This window comes from Zootoca vivipara, chromosome 1 (assembly GCF_963506605.1).
Source record: "Zootoca vivipara chromosome 1, rZooViv1.1, whole genome shotgun sequence".
Classification (NCBI taxonomy): domain Eukaryota; kingdom Metazoa; phylum Chordata; class Lepidosauria; order Squamata; family Lacertidae; genus Zootoca; species Zootoca vivipara.
In genome coordinates, this window is record NC_083276.1 from 129,814,558 (window position 1) to 129,831,677 (window position 17,120).

Here is a 17,120-nt window from a genome sequence, read left to right on the forward strand (position 1 = left end):
TGTCCCCCTTTTCTGCTTTCCAAATACTGACATTAGATTTTTGGGACCACTTCATAGGCATCCAATTTTTTTGCTGCTGTTGCTCATCATTTCATAGTAAAAGTACTAAGAAGCTATTTCAGATTGTGCTGGGCTCTTGCTTATCAATCCCACACTTAATTCATATTGTTCCAGACTATTGGTTTCCAAAGATTGGCTAGTTATTTTGCTTCATGCCGTGCTCCTCAGTCTCCCAATTCAAAGCTAATATCAGGTAGGCAAGCCTTCAAATCACAGACTGGGCTAGCAATTTTGCTTCGTGCTGGGCTATTTTTCAATATTGTTCCCATTTGATGGGCACATATGACTAGCTACTAGATATCATGTAAGAATCCTACATAGTGTCCGGCAATTATTGATTGCCTGCTGGTTGCTTGGGACATTCACCTACAACAGCAAATTCCTTTGGGAGCAGAAAATCATGAATATTGATCATCTTATTTCATATGGGAATCTGAACCTAGCAATGTGCTTGTTTAAATTTCAATATAATGAGCACACTTCTCGGCAAGCACAAAAAATGCAGAGGGGGATATCTTACCCATCATAAAGATTACAAGCCTTTACGCAGGTCCTTCCCCTGATGAAGTGCTTGCAGGACAAACACTGGTCTGGTCCTGGGCCCCAACATCCATTTCTTGAGCATAAATGGCTGCACACCATGCCCTCTGTAGCTGCAAAATAAAGAGAATAATAACAGTTGAAAACATACTTAACTTGTAAATGGTAAGCATTGTTCCCAAGTGGAAAAAGCTGGTTTCCACCACCATCACTGCCACCCTCCACTACAGTCGACTCACACCCATAGCTGCCAAGTTCTCCCTTTTTTAAAGGGATTTTCCCTTATGCTGAATAGGCTTCCTCGCGGGAAAAGGGAAAACTTGGCAGCTATGATGCTCACACCTTACGCACATCTAACACGTGCGCTTTCAACCCGATACAGTTGAAATTGCACAAATTAAATGCATGGAAGGCAGAGAACTTAAAAGTTTTTTTCTGTACTGGGTTTTCCCGGGGTCCAGTAAACAACTCTGAGATCTTAAAAGTAGCCATCATGCACTCAAGTGCTGCACTGTACTTTTTTCAGCTTTACGAGCTGTCCCAGGAATGTAACCCACATGTAAAATGCAAGCCAACTGTATGTGAAAAAAGAAAACGCAGGATGAAATCTCTCTGCAGGGAAGAATTCCTTCTGGCTTCAATTTGCAATGACTCTGGACCAGAGCATGGGGTGGTGCGGAATGACCTCCCCTAATAAAGGCCTGTCTTCCGACATCATTGTGTTTCAGGAGGGAATATGAAAATATACCCAACAGACAGACATGGGGGCAATTACTAAGATAATTACTACAGCTGCTTCTCATTTTCTGTTCAGATTGTGTATTTGGATTTTGCTGTGTGATTTGATATGCAGTATTTTTATTGTTTTATATATTAAGGCCTGGGGTGATGTGTAAATGGAAAGACAGTTATAAATAAACAAGCAAATAAATCAAATGTCTGTTGTTATTTAGCTATTGCATTTTAAAGCCCACCTTCCCTCCAAGGAGCTCAGGGTGGCATACCTCATTCTCCCCATCTCCATACATCTCCTCACAACAACCCTGTGAGGGAGAAGTTAGGCTGAGAGCTGGTCACCTTTCACCCATACCTACCTGGTGTGGTGCAGCTGGTGGCGGCAAGAACAGAGGGGAAAAGGGAGGTCTCTCCCTCCCTCCCTCCTTGGGTGGCTGGTATGCTCTGCTCCAACACACTAGAGCAGGGGTCGGCAAGGTTTACTTCGCCTGGGCTGGTTCACTGCAGCGGAGATCTCTCCGTGGGCTGGATCACAAGCGAGTGGCTGTGATTTCCAGCATCCTCGCAGGTGCAATTTCTAGCGTCTTAGCATGCGCAGATGTGATTTCCGGCACCATGGAAGCGAATCCTCGCACCGTGCCAGTTTAGCGCAGCATCCAGGGACTTGCCAAGCGGGCAGTTCAGTTCATGGGAGGCTTGTGGGCTGGTTAAACGACCCCCATGAGCCGCTTGTGGCCCATGGGCCTTAGGTTGCCTACCCCTGCACTAAAGTGCTGGTGCCAAGGTCTCAGAAGTCCTTGGGAAATACAGTTCCTCCAAGAGTTACTGTCATGTCAGTTGTCCTCAGGAAAGCTACATTTCCCTGGAGCTACCCGAGCCTGGAACTCTGGGCATAAGAGAAGGAAGGGAGAGACTATCCATCTCCCCACAGCTGCTTGCTACTGAACATGCCACCTGCATGAGCCAGGCAAAAGGCCTTAAAGAGAAGGTGGTGGCTGGTGACGGTGGGTGAGTAGAATAAAAATGGGACAGGAACCAGGGTAGGCACAGAAGTGAGCTGAGCTTCCCCCAGTGATGTGGCTTATATCTCAGCCATTCCTATGCAAACCACATGTGGGTCATCTACTTCTATGGATAATACTGTCTGATGAGAAATGTGCTTTCATTAAATAGAAAGATCTGTAAAGGTGACATCACTGGGGCAAGATGGTGCCCCACTGCTCTTGCTCAAACTCCCCCCCCCCTCAAACATTTAACAGCCCTGAGCACACTTTGAGATGCAGCATCACAAAGCAGCACTCTGGGCAACTGGTTTTCACCTCCATCTCAGATAATCAGAGTCCAGGCCACAGTCATTTCCAAAATGGTTGTCAGGGCTCAATGAAATGAAAAATAACAACTAGTAAGTTCGGTTTTCCTAATTTACTTGAAATGAAAATTCAATAAAAAAGAAAACAAAAAGGATCTGTAAAAATGAGAGCAGCACACACAGGTATCATGTATGCTACAGAAGACACAGATGTAAAGTCTAGAAACAAGAAATGCACTCTAGAGTTATAGCAGGTACACCTAACATTCCAGATGCAAGAGGCAAGAAAATGCTCTCCAAGTTTATTTATTTCCTTCTCGTAGTAGTTGTTGCTTGTTGTGGTGGTGGTTGTTGCTGCTGCTGTTCCACCAATGCTCAAGGCATGTTGCAGAATAGCCAAAAGACAGACCCTTCCCCTGAGGGCCTTATGATTCAGCATCATGGTAGAGGAGGAGATGGAGGAGAGGATAACAGCAAAAAAATATGCATTCAGTTTATAATGCTTACTTCGTAATGTGATTTAAAAGCATGTGCATTTCCTTCATCTTATCTTAGCTGGGGCGGGAGTGGGGGGGGGGACTCTAACTGCCTGACTTAACATGATGGGTTGCAGTCCCAAAAGATTTGTTACAGAAAGTCCCTGCCCCTTTCCTTCCTGTGTTCTCTGTGGTTCTCCTTATTCTGTACAATATCATGGAATCTTACGAGTTTAAAAATGTCTCTCTGTTGAGAAGTGTTTACTCTGTATTCCTGGCACCCAGAATGAATGGCTGACTGTGCCTCATTAACAAAAATACTGAATATCTGTCATCCAAGTGTACTTAAGCATCACTTAAGCATATTATTACTTTCATATAGCTGTTCCTTCCTCAACTCTCTGCTTCACTGTCCTCTTTCATCGCAGAGCTGCAGTCTTCAGCACTGGCTATTTTTTCTCCAAATGCCCCATTAGAGCTATACAGCTTCCCCTGCCTGATAGCATTTTTAAAAAATGTTCTTATTGTGTTTCAGAAGAACACCACTCATGCCTGGGGACCGGGGTGCCAGATCTCAGGATCTGTCTCAAATTGTCCGGATTTCAGCCTCCTCAATATTTCCAGGAGGAGTTTAGTATCAAGATGGGATAAGAGACAAGCAAGGGGGTGTGTGGGGGTGTGTGATCTTTCCCAAAGGGTCCATCTTCCCTATTCTAAAGTGAAACAACCATCACCTTTCACTCCACTTTCCAGGAGCAGAAATAGAAGGACAGGCCTAAGTTATTTTAGAATGTGGTGTCTTTATGCTATATGGTTATTTTAGGCATGTATACAACCTGAGCATAAGATGTAGGGGTTCGCTGCATTGCTTCTCCCAGAGCCACAGCCTCTGTCTCTCGGCTGCCCAGACTGCTTCCTGCTTCTAGCTTTTGGCTCTCACGCACCACTCTGGCTCACCTGGTCAGCCCCCTTGACAAGGCCAATCCACATTCCTGATGGCAAAACAAGGGTCTGGGGGAACTTTGGCTGTTGCTTGTATGGTACCCTCGAGAGCTACTGCCGGTCAGTGAAGACAATACTGAGCTAGATGGACAATGACATGTTTCATCATAAGGCAGATTCTTATGTTCTTCATGTTCCAAAGCCAGACTTTGCAAAATTACTTCAGCTGTGATTCAGTTGACAACTACGATATACCATGTTTCTCCGAAAATCAGCCATACCTTGAAAATCAGCCATAGTGATAGGCAGTTTAACCTTGTAGGTTAAACTGTACCATACTTAATTAAAAAAAAATAAGACACCCCCTGAAAATAAGCCACCGTGTGTTTTTTTGAGGAAAAAATATATAAGACGGTGTCTTATTTTTGGAGAAACACGGTAGTCCAAGGCAATGAAGAATTCATGGGACACAGAGAGATATAAGCAGCTTTGAGATACGATATCACTCAGATCATACTATGTAAATTACAAATGACATAATTATTTATTATTACTATTATTTTCATGAACACCTAGGGTCAGATCAAGTTAACGGCAAATTAGGCAATTGCTTTGAGCATTATATTACCTGGAGAAACCCCAAAACTGTCTTGCCTTCTTTTCTAAGGAGTTTTTAAAGCTCCTCCTGGAAATTTGACAAGGTAATGAACTTTCTTTCCCCAACAAAGACAAAAGAAGTCCCTCTACATATATAAAGGACATAAACATGAGAATAATCTTTCATTAAAAATCTTGGCTTGTCAGTCTCTTTTATTAAAGGAAAGTTCCACAACAATATTACTCGGTAAATTAAACAAGTAGGAATAAAGTGAATTAGGCCACAAAGGTTTGTAAACATAATTGACTGAAGGTGTTTAGCTGCACCTTTGCAAAATAGAACTGGCAAAGCGCTACAAAGCACTTAGGTACTCTTCTGTTCTTCCCTATTCTCAGTAGTCTATTATTTCCAGTAATGGAGGAGTAAGAGCTGCAACATTTTCCTGACCAGTTTGCCTTATTCTGTCTGGAGTTGGGATCATCCCTCTCACTACACAAAACCAAGCCATGTGTATTTTATTTGCAACAGCACAGATACTATAAGCTAGACCCAGCAAAAACCAAGAGTTTGCTCTGCAGCTTATGGGCAAGTTTTTAAAAGTTCTCAATGCCAAATGTTAGCTTTAGACTTTCAGCCAATGAGACCATCCATAGGCAAAAACCTCTGCTCAGGTACAGTGCCCACTCTGTGTTTTGATGGTGCACTATGTCGCCAGCACCAAGTCAATGCTAAATAGCAGTCATGAAAGAAATATCAAGTTTTCTTTCTTTAAAATAAGGGGATCCTGGTAATGGTTTCTGATATTATCCGTTCCTCGTTATCTAAGTATGTTGTTGTTGTTTAGTCGTGTCCGACTCTTCGTGACCCCATGGACCATAGCACGCGAGGCACTCCTGTCTTCCACTGCCTCCCGCAGTTTGGTCAAACTCATGTTCGTAGCTTCTAGAACACTGTCCAACCATCTCATCCTCTGTCGTCCCCTTCTCCTTGTGCCCTCAATCTTTCCCAACATCAGGGTCTTTTCCAGGGAGTCTTCTCTTCTGATGAGGTGGCCAAAGTATTGGAGCCTCAGCTTCACGATCTGTCCTTCCAGTGAGCACTCAGGGCTGATTTCCTTCAGAATGGATAGGTTTGATCTTCTTGCAGTCCATGGGACTCTCAAGAGTCTCCTCCAGCCCCTTCATGGATCAATGCCTTGTCATGGCGAAGGGGCTTGAATAACTCAGAGAAGCTATGAGCTATGCCATGCAGGGCCACCCAAGATGGACAGGTCATAGTGGAGAGTTTTGACTAAACGTGATCCACCTGGAGAAGGAACTGGCAAGCCACTCCAGTATCCCTGCCAAGAAAACTCCATGGACAAAGACAACAGGCATATCTAAGTATACTGAGGTCTAACTGAAAGTTAAAGATATTGATGACAAATCTTTCTCCATAGTTTCAGGTCACTTCCGTCCTCTCAGCTCTGCAATGATAATTGATTTGTGGGGGTGGTGGTGGTAAGGGAGAAGAACCCACAGTTCAGCCGTGAGCATACACTTCCGACTCATAAGATCGCAGGTTCATGCTCTGGAAATTTCAATCGGAGTTTCTCATGCAACAGACTGAGGATAGGGTAGGTGGAATCACACCAGAGCAGGGTGGGCATATGTCCAGTTTTAGAATGGATAATCCTGTATGTAAATAATGCTTTAAATAAATAACATCCAAAGGGCTGCCAGGAGCAAGTCCTCTACTTGAAGGAGTCCTCTGCTTGGTCCATGTTCAGTTTAAAGACAACAAACAAACAAACAAACCACCACTGTTAAAAAGGAGAACAGTGGGGGAGGCCGTGAAGTTGCCCATCAACAGTTAGCACACGAGGACTGCCAAATGAGCAGAGGTCACTCTCTTCCCTCTATAGTGTGATGCACTGTTCTCCTAAGTAAGTTGCAGTAAAAATGCCTAAAGTCCATCTACACACATAAATCAGGATACACAATTTCTATGCAGGTGCCTGACCTCTTTTGTCCTCTTCTTTGATTTTGAGTTTCTTTTCTTTTTGTTTCGGAGGTGCCGGAGATGCCAAAAAGATAGCAGCAGCCAAGGCGGACAGTGGTAGGCTAAACAGACCAAGAACCTGGCTCAGCTCAAGGCACATTTATAGGCTTCTCTTTCCTCTGTATATCTAGGTTCAGGCAACCAAATAACTACACCCCCACCCTGAAATCTCTCCTCGTTCCTTCAATTCATCCCCTCAAGAGTTCTGGGACTCCCTGAGGTTACAGGTGTGTAGAAGTGGAAATAAGAACTTAAGCTTCACTATCAGTTATTACAGATGTTTGTGCATGCATTTGGAGGGCATTTCTCTCTGTAAACATCTTCGAAGTTAGTCTCTCTGGACTGGGTTGAATTTTCATCATATAAGGCTGACTGCTCTGTAGTAAAACTTTTATTTAAGGGTCTAGATATACATTAAAGGGCCGTGATTGATGCTAGTTCTCAATGATTTTTAATAAGAGATCTGCAACATTTGTGCTTCAAAATAAAGATTAATAGTTTTAAATAGTTTGTAGGAAAGTGTTAAGCACAGAATCATAGAATCGTAGAGTGGGGGGGAACCCCAAGGATCATCTAGTCCAGTGGTTCCCAACAGGTGGTCCGGGGACCCCCAGGGGTCCGCGAGCTATGCCAGAGGGGTCCGCAAGATGCTATTAGAATAAAAAATATATTAAATATATTTCGTATGATAACAGATTTTTTGTTTTGGCAGTAGTTCTGCTGTATGCCGTTAGGTGGCGCTTTACAAACACTACTGTTTTGCAAAGAGGCAGCGCACGCATTCTACTAACGCTCACCTCCCCAAGATGCTTTGCGCGCGTCGGCTTCATTTGTGCGCTACTGCGCAGGTACCCTGTCTTCTCCATTCCCCTCCCTCCTCCCTGGCGCACGCTGCCTCTTTGCAAAACAGTAGTGTTTGTAAACAAAGCGTTGTTTTTCGCGGAAGCTACAGTTCGCGTAGTTAAAAATGGACCGTTGGTTAAAAAGTGATTCGTTAAAACGACGAAGGCCTACAGATGAAGAGGAAGATAATGCATTTGATGTTCAAGCAAGTAAGTCAGTGTCTCTCGAACCAATCTTGTCAGTGTCCATTGAACCTAAATCGTCAGCGTCCCTTGAACCTAACCCTTCCAAGATCAGTGTTAAGCTTACTGGAAAAATTAGAAAATATAACTCTGATTACTTGGAAATCAGTTTTACGGTTTAATGGGGGTCCTTGTCACAATAGCGAGTCAAATGAGGGGTCCTCGAGAAAATTTTGTTGGGAACCCCTGATCTAGTCCAATACTCTGCTATGCAGGTATCTCAACTAAAGTATCCATGACAGATGACCATCCAACCTCTGTTTAAAAACCTCCAAGGAAGGAGAGTCCACAACCTCCTGAGGGAGTCCGTTCCACTGTTGAACAGCTCTTACTGTCAGTTCTTCCTGATATTTCTCTCCTTTCTTGTAACTTGAAGCCATTGGTTTGGGTCCTAGCCTCCACAGCAGGAGAAAACAAGCTTGCTTCATCTTCTATGTGACAGCCCTTTAGACATTTGATGATGGCTATCATATCTCCCCTCATCTAGGCCAAACCTCCTCACACTGGCCAAATATCCCCAACTCCCTCATTTCAGATCCTTGATCATCTTGGTCACCCTCCTCTGCACATGTTCCAGCTTGTCAATATCCTTCTTAAATTGTGGTGCCCAGAACTGGACACAGTACTCCAGGCAAGAATGGAGAGGTACTGTTACTTCCCTTGATCTGGACACTATACTTCTGTTCATGCAGCTGATAATAGCATTAGGGTTGTTGTTGTTTTTCCTGCTGCATCACACTGGTGAAGCTTGTGGTCTACAAACCACACACATGGAAGGCACTGTAGCAAAGGCCTGTACTTGTGCTGCCATCCTCCAGACCTCTCATAGAGGAGGCACAGGAAGAAGGGCCTCTGATTATGATTTCAGGGTCTGGGTAGGTTCATATGGGGGAGGTGGTCATTGAGGCATTCCTGGCCGGTCACTACCAGTTCAGACCCCATAAGCACATATGAGAAATTAATAATTTTTTTGGCCGACATGCATCATTTTACTTTTGTGATTTAATTACACTAGCCATTTTACCACCCATCCACTCAGTTTGGAGATATCGTTTTGAAGCTCTTCACAATCTCTTTTTGCTTTAATGACTCTGAAAAATTTAGTATCAGTAGCAAATGCGGCCACCTCACTGCTCACTCTAGATCATTTGTGAAGAAGTTCAAAATCATAGTACTGATCCTTGGGGGACTCCACTTTCTATACATCTGCATTGGGAGAACTGTCCATTTATTCCTACTCTTTGCTTCTTACAATTTAACCAACTCGTGATTCACAAGAGGACCTCTCCTCTTGTTCCTTGACTGCTAAGCTTTCTCAAGAGTCTTTGGTGAGGTACTTTGTCAAAAGCTTTTTGAAAGTCTAGGTACACTGTGTCAGCTGGATCACCTCTATCTATATGCTTGTTGACACTCTCAAAGAAAGGCTTGTGAGAAAGGACTTTCATATGCTGCTGCCTTTTTCAGGCTGTTCAAACTGCAGATGCTTCTTTGAAATCACTAACAATAAGATGAAATCTTCATCAAATCACATTTTTTCCTTTGAAGATCTGAATGCAGGCACTAAGTAAATGTAGTTTGAAATACCATAGCATTTGTGGCTCTTTCACTCATGTAAGAAGCAACTGTATCTCTGTATTTAATGGAGGGTTCCAAAATGCTCAATGAATGTGATCCAACATGGTGTCAATCAGATGTCCACGATGGACTGCCATATGCGAGGAGCCTCAGTCTACCTAAACCAGCTCATGGACCTTGGAATTCAAATTCTAAACATGGTAGTGTCCATTCTCAGCCTGGCCCCCAAATGCCCAGCCCTTTGACCAAGGCAATCACAGCCTGGCCATTGCGGCTAAGAGGCAGGGAGTTGGTGAAGTGATCAAAGAGAAGATGGGAAGTCCAACAAGGAGAAAGGAGGATAATCTGCCAGAAGATACAGCCCATTTTGCTGTTGGACCATCTGCTAGCAGCATAATAACTCCTGGCAGAAATGTTGTCTAGCATTTTCGGGTGAATGGCACAGGAATATTCGACCCATCCCAGTGAGAAAACTTGTGTTTTTAAATAAAGCAGTAGGGGTTTAATTGAACAACGCTATTAAAGATCTTTGAATCCAAATTCAAATTTTAAATCCTGCCCACAACACTCACAGATAATTCATCTAGAGCAGGGTCCCCAAACTAAGGCCCGGGGGCCGGATGCGGCCCAATCGCCTTCTAAATCTGGCCCACAGACAGTACGGGAATCAGCATGTTTTTACATGAGTAGAATGTGTCCTTTTATTTAAAATGCATCTCTGGGTTATTTGTGGGGCATAGGAATTCGTTCATATTATTTTTCAAAATATAGTCCGGCCCCACACAAGGTCTGAGGGACAGTGGACCGGCCCTCTGCTGAAAAAGTTTGCTGACCCCTGATGTAGAGACACCCAGTCCTTCTTTGACTTCAAAACAACTAAGCCGACTCCCTGCCCTGACTTGCAGAACCACATTAGAAGGTACGTTGAGGGTAAAGTCCAAGGACAATGAGGAACAATGGGAAAGGCTCAATGATGTTGAAAGCCATAGCCCATGAGTATACTCATGTCTGTGGTGTCACAGGCAATGTACATGCAGCACGTTCATATAAGTGCAGTTATCCCATGATGGGTCTTCGTGAAGATTGTTGGCTTGGAAAAGGAGTGCTTTCCTGTGGCATTCTCAAGTATATTTGCTTAAATTGAAATGAACCAGACTGCCACCTTTAATCTGAGTTTTAAAGGTAAAGGTAAAGGGACCTCTGACCATTAGGTCCAGTCGTGACCGACTCTGGGGTTGTGGCACTCATCTCGCATTATTGGCCGAGGGAGCCGGCGTACAGCTTCCAGGTCATGTGGCCAGCATGACTAAGCCGCTTCTGGTGAACCAGAGCAGCACACGGAAACGCCGTTTACCTTCCCACTGTAGCAGTACCTATTTATCTACTTGCACTTTGACGTGCTTTCGAACTGCTAGGTTGGCAGGAGCTGGGACTGAGCAACGGGAGCTCACCCCGTCACAGGGATTCGAACCGCCAACCTTCTGATCGGCAAGCCCTAGGCTCTGTGGTTTAACCCACAGTGCCACCCGCGTCCCTAACCTGAGTTTTACTTATACAATAATGCTGAATATTGGTGCAATCATTCAACATTATGCCCTCTTCTATAAAACAGCAAATAATTAGTTTCCTAATGAGGAAAAATGAATTATTTCTATTAAAAGCTTGCTTCTGTGTCATTACCAAAGCAATAGGTGTTTTGTTTATTTCCGTACAGGTAGACAAGCATCCATATTCTTCAAAAATGCAGTGTTAATGTTTACTGGCACATAAGGAGAATAATACTTACTGCAGTTTTCAGCCTTCTTATTTCTGTGGATCACAGTCTTTTGATTAGGAGTGCTGAAGAGACTGGTCCAGTTGATGGTGTGATAGTAGCACAAGTTACTATTGTCTGTTATGTAGATGTTGCCAGCACTGATATGCTTCAGGGACTGGAACTGTAGAGATCTAATTCCCTGCTGCTTGAGAATAAGCAAAGAAAGGCCACTGGAGGAAGAAACAAGAACAGAATAGTAAATAGGCACACAGAGATATATAGAGGCACGCATATATTGTGGGAACTTGCTCTGTTGCTTAGATACAACTATCGCATGCGAGCAAAGGGCCAGAAATGGAAAAGATGGGGAAGTAATCTAATTTGAGCCCCTACTCTCCACGCTTTGACCCATCCAGAGTATAATGTGCCACAAGCAGAGAGCAAGTGCTAATACAGTGCGCAAAGCCACAGGTGCTCAAAGGTTCAGAGCAAAGAACAGTCCAGATGTCTGAGGCAAGGCAGGTAGCGCATCATCTAAATAATAGCTTTGGAGAGAACAACATGGTGAATGATTACTTGTTTATCCAAAGTGGAAAGTAGGCCAATGCATTTGGGCATTAATGACGGCTTTAAAAAAAATGTTCTTGGAATGCATAGGAATGTGATCATGTTGTGAAATGAATTGCGTAGATGAGCAATTTGTTGAGCGGCTCTGCAACCCTCGCTCCAATCATGATGAGATCCAACTGCAGAGTGTACTCATTCACTATTAGTACACATAATGAATATTTTTCCCATATGACTGGGACAGAGAAAAGGCTCAAACTGACTATTGTTGGCATCCATCTGTCTTGGGGGACAATCAAAGAGTGCACCTTTGGGGATGAAGACAAACTGTTGGCGACAAACTGCTGTGGCTGTAGTGGCCGATATGGGAGAGACATGTTTCGTTGCAGCTGGGGCAGAGGAAGGCACCTGGTTGTGCTGTTGCAGATGCGCCATGCCATTTCTTCTTTCTGCTCTCTTCCCAGCGGCCATTCCTTTTCTGATCACTGGTGTGGATACATGACCTGACTGATTGTCTCCAGGTGTTGTGGTCGTCTTCCACATGGCGGGGTTAACATTGCCAGCCTTCCTGTCATGTTTGCAGGCATCTTTGTAACACAGAGTTCGCCTGCCAACAGGCCTGGTGCCTGAAGCCAGCTCCTTGTAGAGCACGTCCTTGGGGATCCTGCCATCTTCTATTCTGTGGACATGACCAAGCCAGCATAGACGTTGCTGAGACAGGAGTGTGAACATGCTGGAAATGTGGGCTTGGGAGAGCACATCTTTGTTTGAGTCTCTATCCTGCCATGTGATGCCCAAAATCTTTCTGACACAGCGCATGTGGAAGGTGTTGAGGTGTCGCTCCTGGTGGGTATAAGTTGCCCATGTCTCCCTACCATAAAGCAGCATGCTCAACAAGCAAGGGCTTCATCTTGGTATTGGTAGTTAGCATCACAGTCTCCCATACCCTTTTGGGGAGGAAAGCCATTGCCATAGCTGACTTGCCAATACTCTTGTCCAGTTCAGTGTCGATAGAGAGAATGCTAGTTATGGTGGAGCCTAGGAAGACAAAAGCATCGACTACCTCAAGCGTGTGGACACCAATACTGATGCTTGGAGCTCTGACTATGTCCTGACTGTGAACCAGTCATATAACTACAAATGCTTCTTCTTCTTCTTTTTTTTTAAAATATATTTTTATTAATTTTCCAATTAAAACCAATTATATCACATTCGTTATTTCAAATTATACACATATATATCAATCAAACCGAATATTATGCCAAATCATCTAAAAGAATTTTTTTTTTGGATTCCCATGCTTCAAGAAATTGGGGATTCCTCGCAACCGTCCACTGCCGTCTTTTTTCTAAAGTTCAAATCGTCTCTCCAAGTTCATAATAATCCGAATCTTTCCCTTATAGTCACATAGATGTTTTCCACTTTCAACCGATTGTTTCCCAGCTGCTGAGATAAATATCAAACAAGGTTTCACAAATGTTCTTTCTCCTGTGTGGGTTAATCAGTCCAGCCTCCCCATAAATCTTCTTGGTCTGGAGCTCCCTGTTGCGTCAACATGAAGCAGCGCCATCTTAAAAAAACTCAAAACACTTTCGTTTTCTCTCATAACCGGGTAGATTAACGATCTTCATAAAATTTACAGCTTTTCCAGGCAGAAGACCCAAACATCAAACCATAGACTCTTGGTAAATTAATGGATCTCCTTGCCCTATAGCTGAACTTAGCTTCAGGTCGCTGCTCCAATTCAAAGTGCGTCACAGCTCATAAATCCTCCGAACGCGTCCAGGACTCCTTCCGTCCAACTAGAGGGGGGCTTTTCTCATCGGCAACTCCACATCTTTAAAAAATATGCTCAGTAACAACAGTTTATAAAGTTCAACTCACACAGTCTTTTGCTTCTCTTTCACTCCAAACAAACCAGGACATCGCGTCTGGGAAGGTACGAAGTAACTCATATGAAGAAAAATAAAAAAAAACTCACTTCCCTTATCGCTCCGTCCCCATCAATCCTTCTTTCAGATGAAATACAGCCTTTGACTCCTCTCCCTCAGCAGCATAAATTTCTCAGCAGTAAACAGCGCTTCTTCCCCTCCTTCTGAAGTATGTCCATAGATTTAAGCCTAATTATCTTCTTTAACCATGGAAATCCCCGCCATGCAGATTAGCGTCCGGGAGTCCTGGCCCTCGTAAGTGCTCAGCCCAAGCTCCCCCCACTCCAAAAACAGTCGGAGTGGGTCTGGGGGCATCGCGGGCCAGCGGCCCCTCTCCGTAACCCCCGGAGAGGGTAGGGGGTTGCCATTTACTCCCATAGCAACCGCCAAATTCCTTACGAAGGTCAGAGAGATGGAAAACAGGTCCGCCATTCCTGCCGGCGGAAACCGGAACCTACAAATGCTTCAGTGTTGACCATTGTTGAGGCAAATGTTAAGCAGAAAGGCCCCACAGAGCTTGAAGCAGAACCACTTTCTGTCTTGCCACCTTTATTCAGGTGTGATGGAATAGGGAGCGATCATTTTTGATGTTTGGGTATCTGTGTGTTCCATGAACCCTCCCTTTGCCCTCTTGCTTTCTTTCTAAAATGCCCAAGTGTGTGATGTATCATTATCTTAAGAGACATGCACCCTCACTCTCTTGGTCTTTGGGGGCTTTATACCACCAGAGCCACAGTCATAGCATATGTGTGTAAATGAAAGTAAAATTATTAATTCCAAAGAGATTCTCTGCTCCTTTGCTTATGATGATGATTTTCTTGGCAGCCAGTCATTTTCGTAGCATCAAGCAAAAATTCTCAACTGTGAAGTGGAGATAACTTTGTTGAAGTGGAGAGTCAAAAGTTTGTGAAGCTAAAGTAGTTTATGAGAAACCAGTACTCTGCAGATTTATTTGATACCTTAAAAAAAAAACCCAAGATAATTATTTTCCAGCTGTTCTCGATGAAAACCAATACCACAAAAGCCAGCATGAGACTGTAATTCAAATCTCAAGGTTTCACTGTTATTTATAATCTGCTTTGGCCATTGTTTACAACACATACAGAGCCCCTTGACTGATTAACTACATTTTGCTCTGTGGGCCATGGTATATATTACACAGATAGATTGTTTCACGCCCATTCTGTTTTGGTGTTCTCTCTCCCTACAGGAACTTTTCCTGTGCATCAGCTTTCACATCAGAACATGTTTCTTAAAAATGGAACATGCAAGTTATTACAAATTTCATATTCTGTAATGCCTGTGCAAACAACACTGTGATCTCTGGCATTTTTGTGTCCTTTTACTTTTTGTGACAAAAAAATAATTCCGTATCAGAACAATGAAAGATTGGTTCACGCATCATACTGCACTAGACTGTGGCTTAAAATGAACATGTGTGCATGCTGGCTCTCAGACAGGGGACTGCAGCTACTCTGCTCCTTCCCGGACACTGGTGTGTTGCGCTGCCCTGCCCTGAGCTAAGCCATGGTTCTGCTTAGTGTGGTGTCTGAACTCATGCTCCTGGTTTAGCTCTCCTGGACAAACCATGAGCCATGAGCTTACTGATGTCCACACACACCACAAGAGTTTAGCTAGGGGGACTTCTCATGTACAGTTGTATATAGGCCCTATTTTAACAGGGTTTTAGATAGGCGTGCATGGGTATTTATGGGTATTTATGTGGCGCTGTGGGTTAAACCATAGAGCCTTGGGCTTGCCAATCAGAAGGTCGGTGGTTCGAATCCCTGTGACACGGGGTGAGCTCCCATTGCTCGGTCCCTGCTCCTGCCAACCTAGCAGTTCGAAAGCATGTCAAAGTGCAAGTAGATAAATAGGTACCACTACAGCAGGAAGGTAAACGGCGTTTCTGTGCGCTGCTCTGGTTCGCCAGAAGCGGCTTAGTCATGCTGGCCACATGACCTGGAAGCTGTACGCCGGCTCCCTCGGCCAATAACTCAAGATGAGCGCCGCAACCCCAGAGTTGGTCACGACTGGACCTAATGGGGGTCCCTTTAGCTTTACCTTATGTATGAGGTGGGACAAAGATATTATCCAGACCCCAACGTCATGCTCTGTGATAAATTTCTTTAATAAACTCAGTCTGTGAAAATTGATTTTAAAAGTGAAAAGGTCAAGAAAAACAAAGCAGCTTAGCCCACCTGTATAGTGCTCTTCCACCGATAGTAACTAGGTTAGAAAACACACTGAAATCGGTCATGTTTTCAGGCCATGATTGTATATTCAGGAACCCTAAAGAGGATAAAACCAGAAATATTACAGAAAGTCCTCACTGCAGCCACAGCTTCACTACAGACTTGAAATTTGACCATGCAAAAGAGCGGAAGGAAGGCCATGCCTGCCTGGTCTGGGAATTTATACTACGTTCTCTGGCATCTTGTGTGACAACAACATGCCCCCTCCCAGGATGAGGAACCTGTGGTCGTCCAGATGCTGCTGGACTCTGACCCCCATCAGTCGATGGTCAGGGATGATGGGACCTGTAGTTCAGCAAAATCTGGAGGGCCAGAGGTCCCCCAATCTCTGCTTTGAAGGCTAATAAGCTTTCATAGGCCATTTTGATTTCTGAGGTAAAGATAGTGCCCATCCCTCCTATTCCATGTACAGAAAGTGAACTAACTGGCATTTGAACCTCCCCTTCATCCCTGGCAACTGGACAGTGACCCTCAGCCACTGCCTTGCTAAGGAAGTTCAGACCAGGCCACAAAACACACAGAGCTCTGTCCTCTAACATCTCGGCACTGTGACCTGCCCTCTGGCATCTGCCGCCTGAGGCAACCACTCCATGCCCTGGGCTTCATCTGAGGAAGGCATTTCATGGAGAAGTTTCCTGAACTCCTGTCTGGATGCTGGCCCCACGGCTGCACTGAGTTCCTTAGTAGCACAAGTTGACAGGGCATCATCCTGTGCCTTTTACCATGTGCACTTAAATAGAGCATCTTGTCACTGAAACAACCGTCTTAAGGAAGAGAAGCACCCATTGCCTTGATAAACCAGTGGATCAGTAGCCAGTTTAAAAGCACAGTTGATGATGACAATAATAATTTGTATTTATATGCTGTTTTAAAATATTCAATCCACTTCACTTACAGCAATCACTACAACAATATTCACTGCCATCTTGTAAATTTATGGTTGAGGTAAAATTTGCACCACGAACCTCTTTTTCATATGCTACACTGTTACCTCAGCTCATTTATGTAAACAGTAGCTTTTCTTAAAAATGGAAAACACAAATGATGTAGTATCATAATTGTAGGTTACCTGTTATCTCTCTCACTGTTTGAAAGACATTTAAATTCTGAGGGTCAATTGCTTCTATTGTGTGATAGGGGTCCCTGGAAGAGAATAATGACACATTGTCAAGATGTGAATATGGAAGAATGGTGAAGGATTCCCACCAAATCCTGGGAGTAGAAAACCAACTTTGCCTTTCTTCTTTCTGA

At 44.0% G+C, this 17,120-nt stretch overlaps 1 protein-coding gene across 5 annotated transcripts in view; it reads right to left on the reverse strand.

The window, feature by feature from the left end:
• ERBB4 (erb-b2 receptor tyrosine kinase 4) overlaps nt 1-17,120 on the reverse strand; it is an 818,250-nt gene that overhangs the window by 183,050 nt on the left and 618,080 nt on the right. For all 5 annotated transcript variants that reach the window (XM_060282309.1, XM_060282298.1, XM_060282293.1 and 2 more), the window contains exons 10-13: nt 16,939-17,012; nt 15,816-15,906; nt 11,147-11,346; nt 581-713 (exon numbers count right to left, since the gene is read on the reverse strand). In XM_060282309.1, the coding sequence (XP_060138292.1) occupies nt 581-713; nt 11,147-11,346; nt 15,816-15,906; nt 16,939-17,012 (498 nt within the window). The remainder of the gene's footprint in view (nt 1-580; nt 714-11,146; nt 11,347-15,815; nt 15,907-16,938; nt 17,013-17,120) is intronic.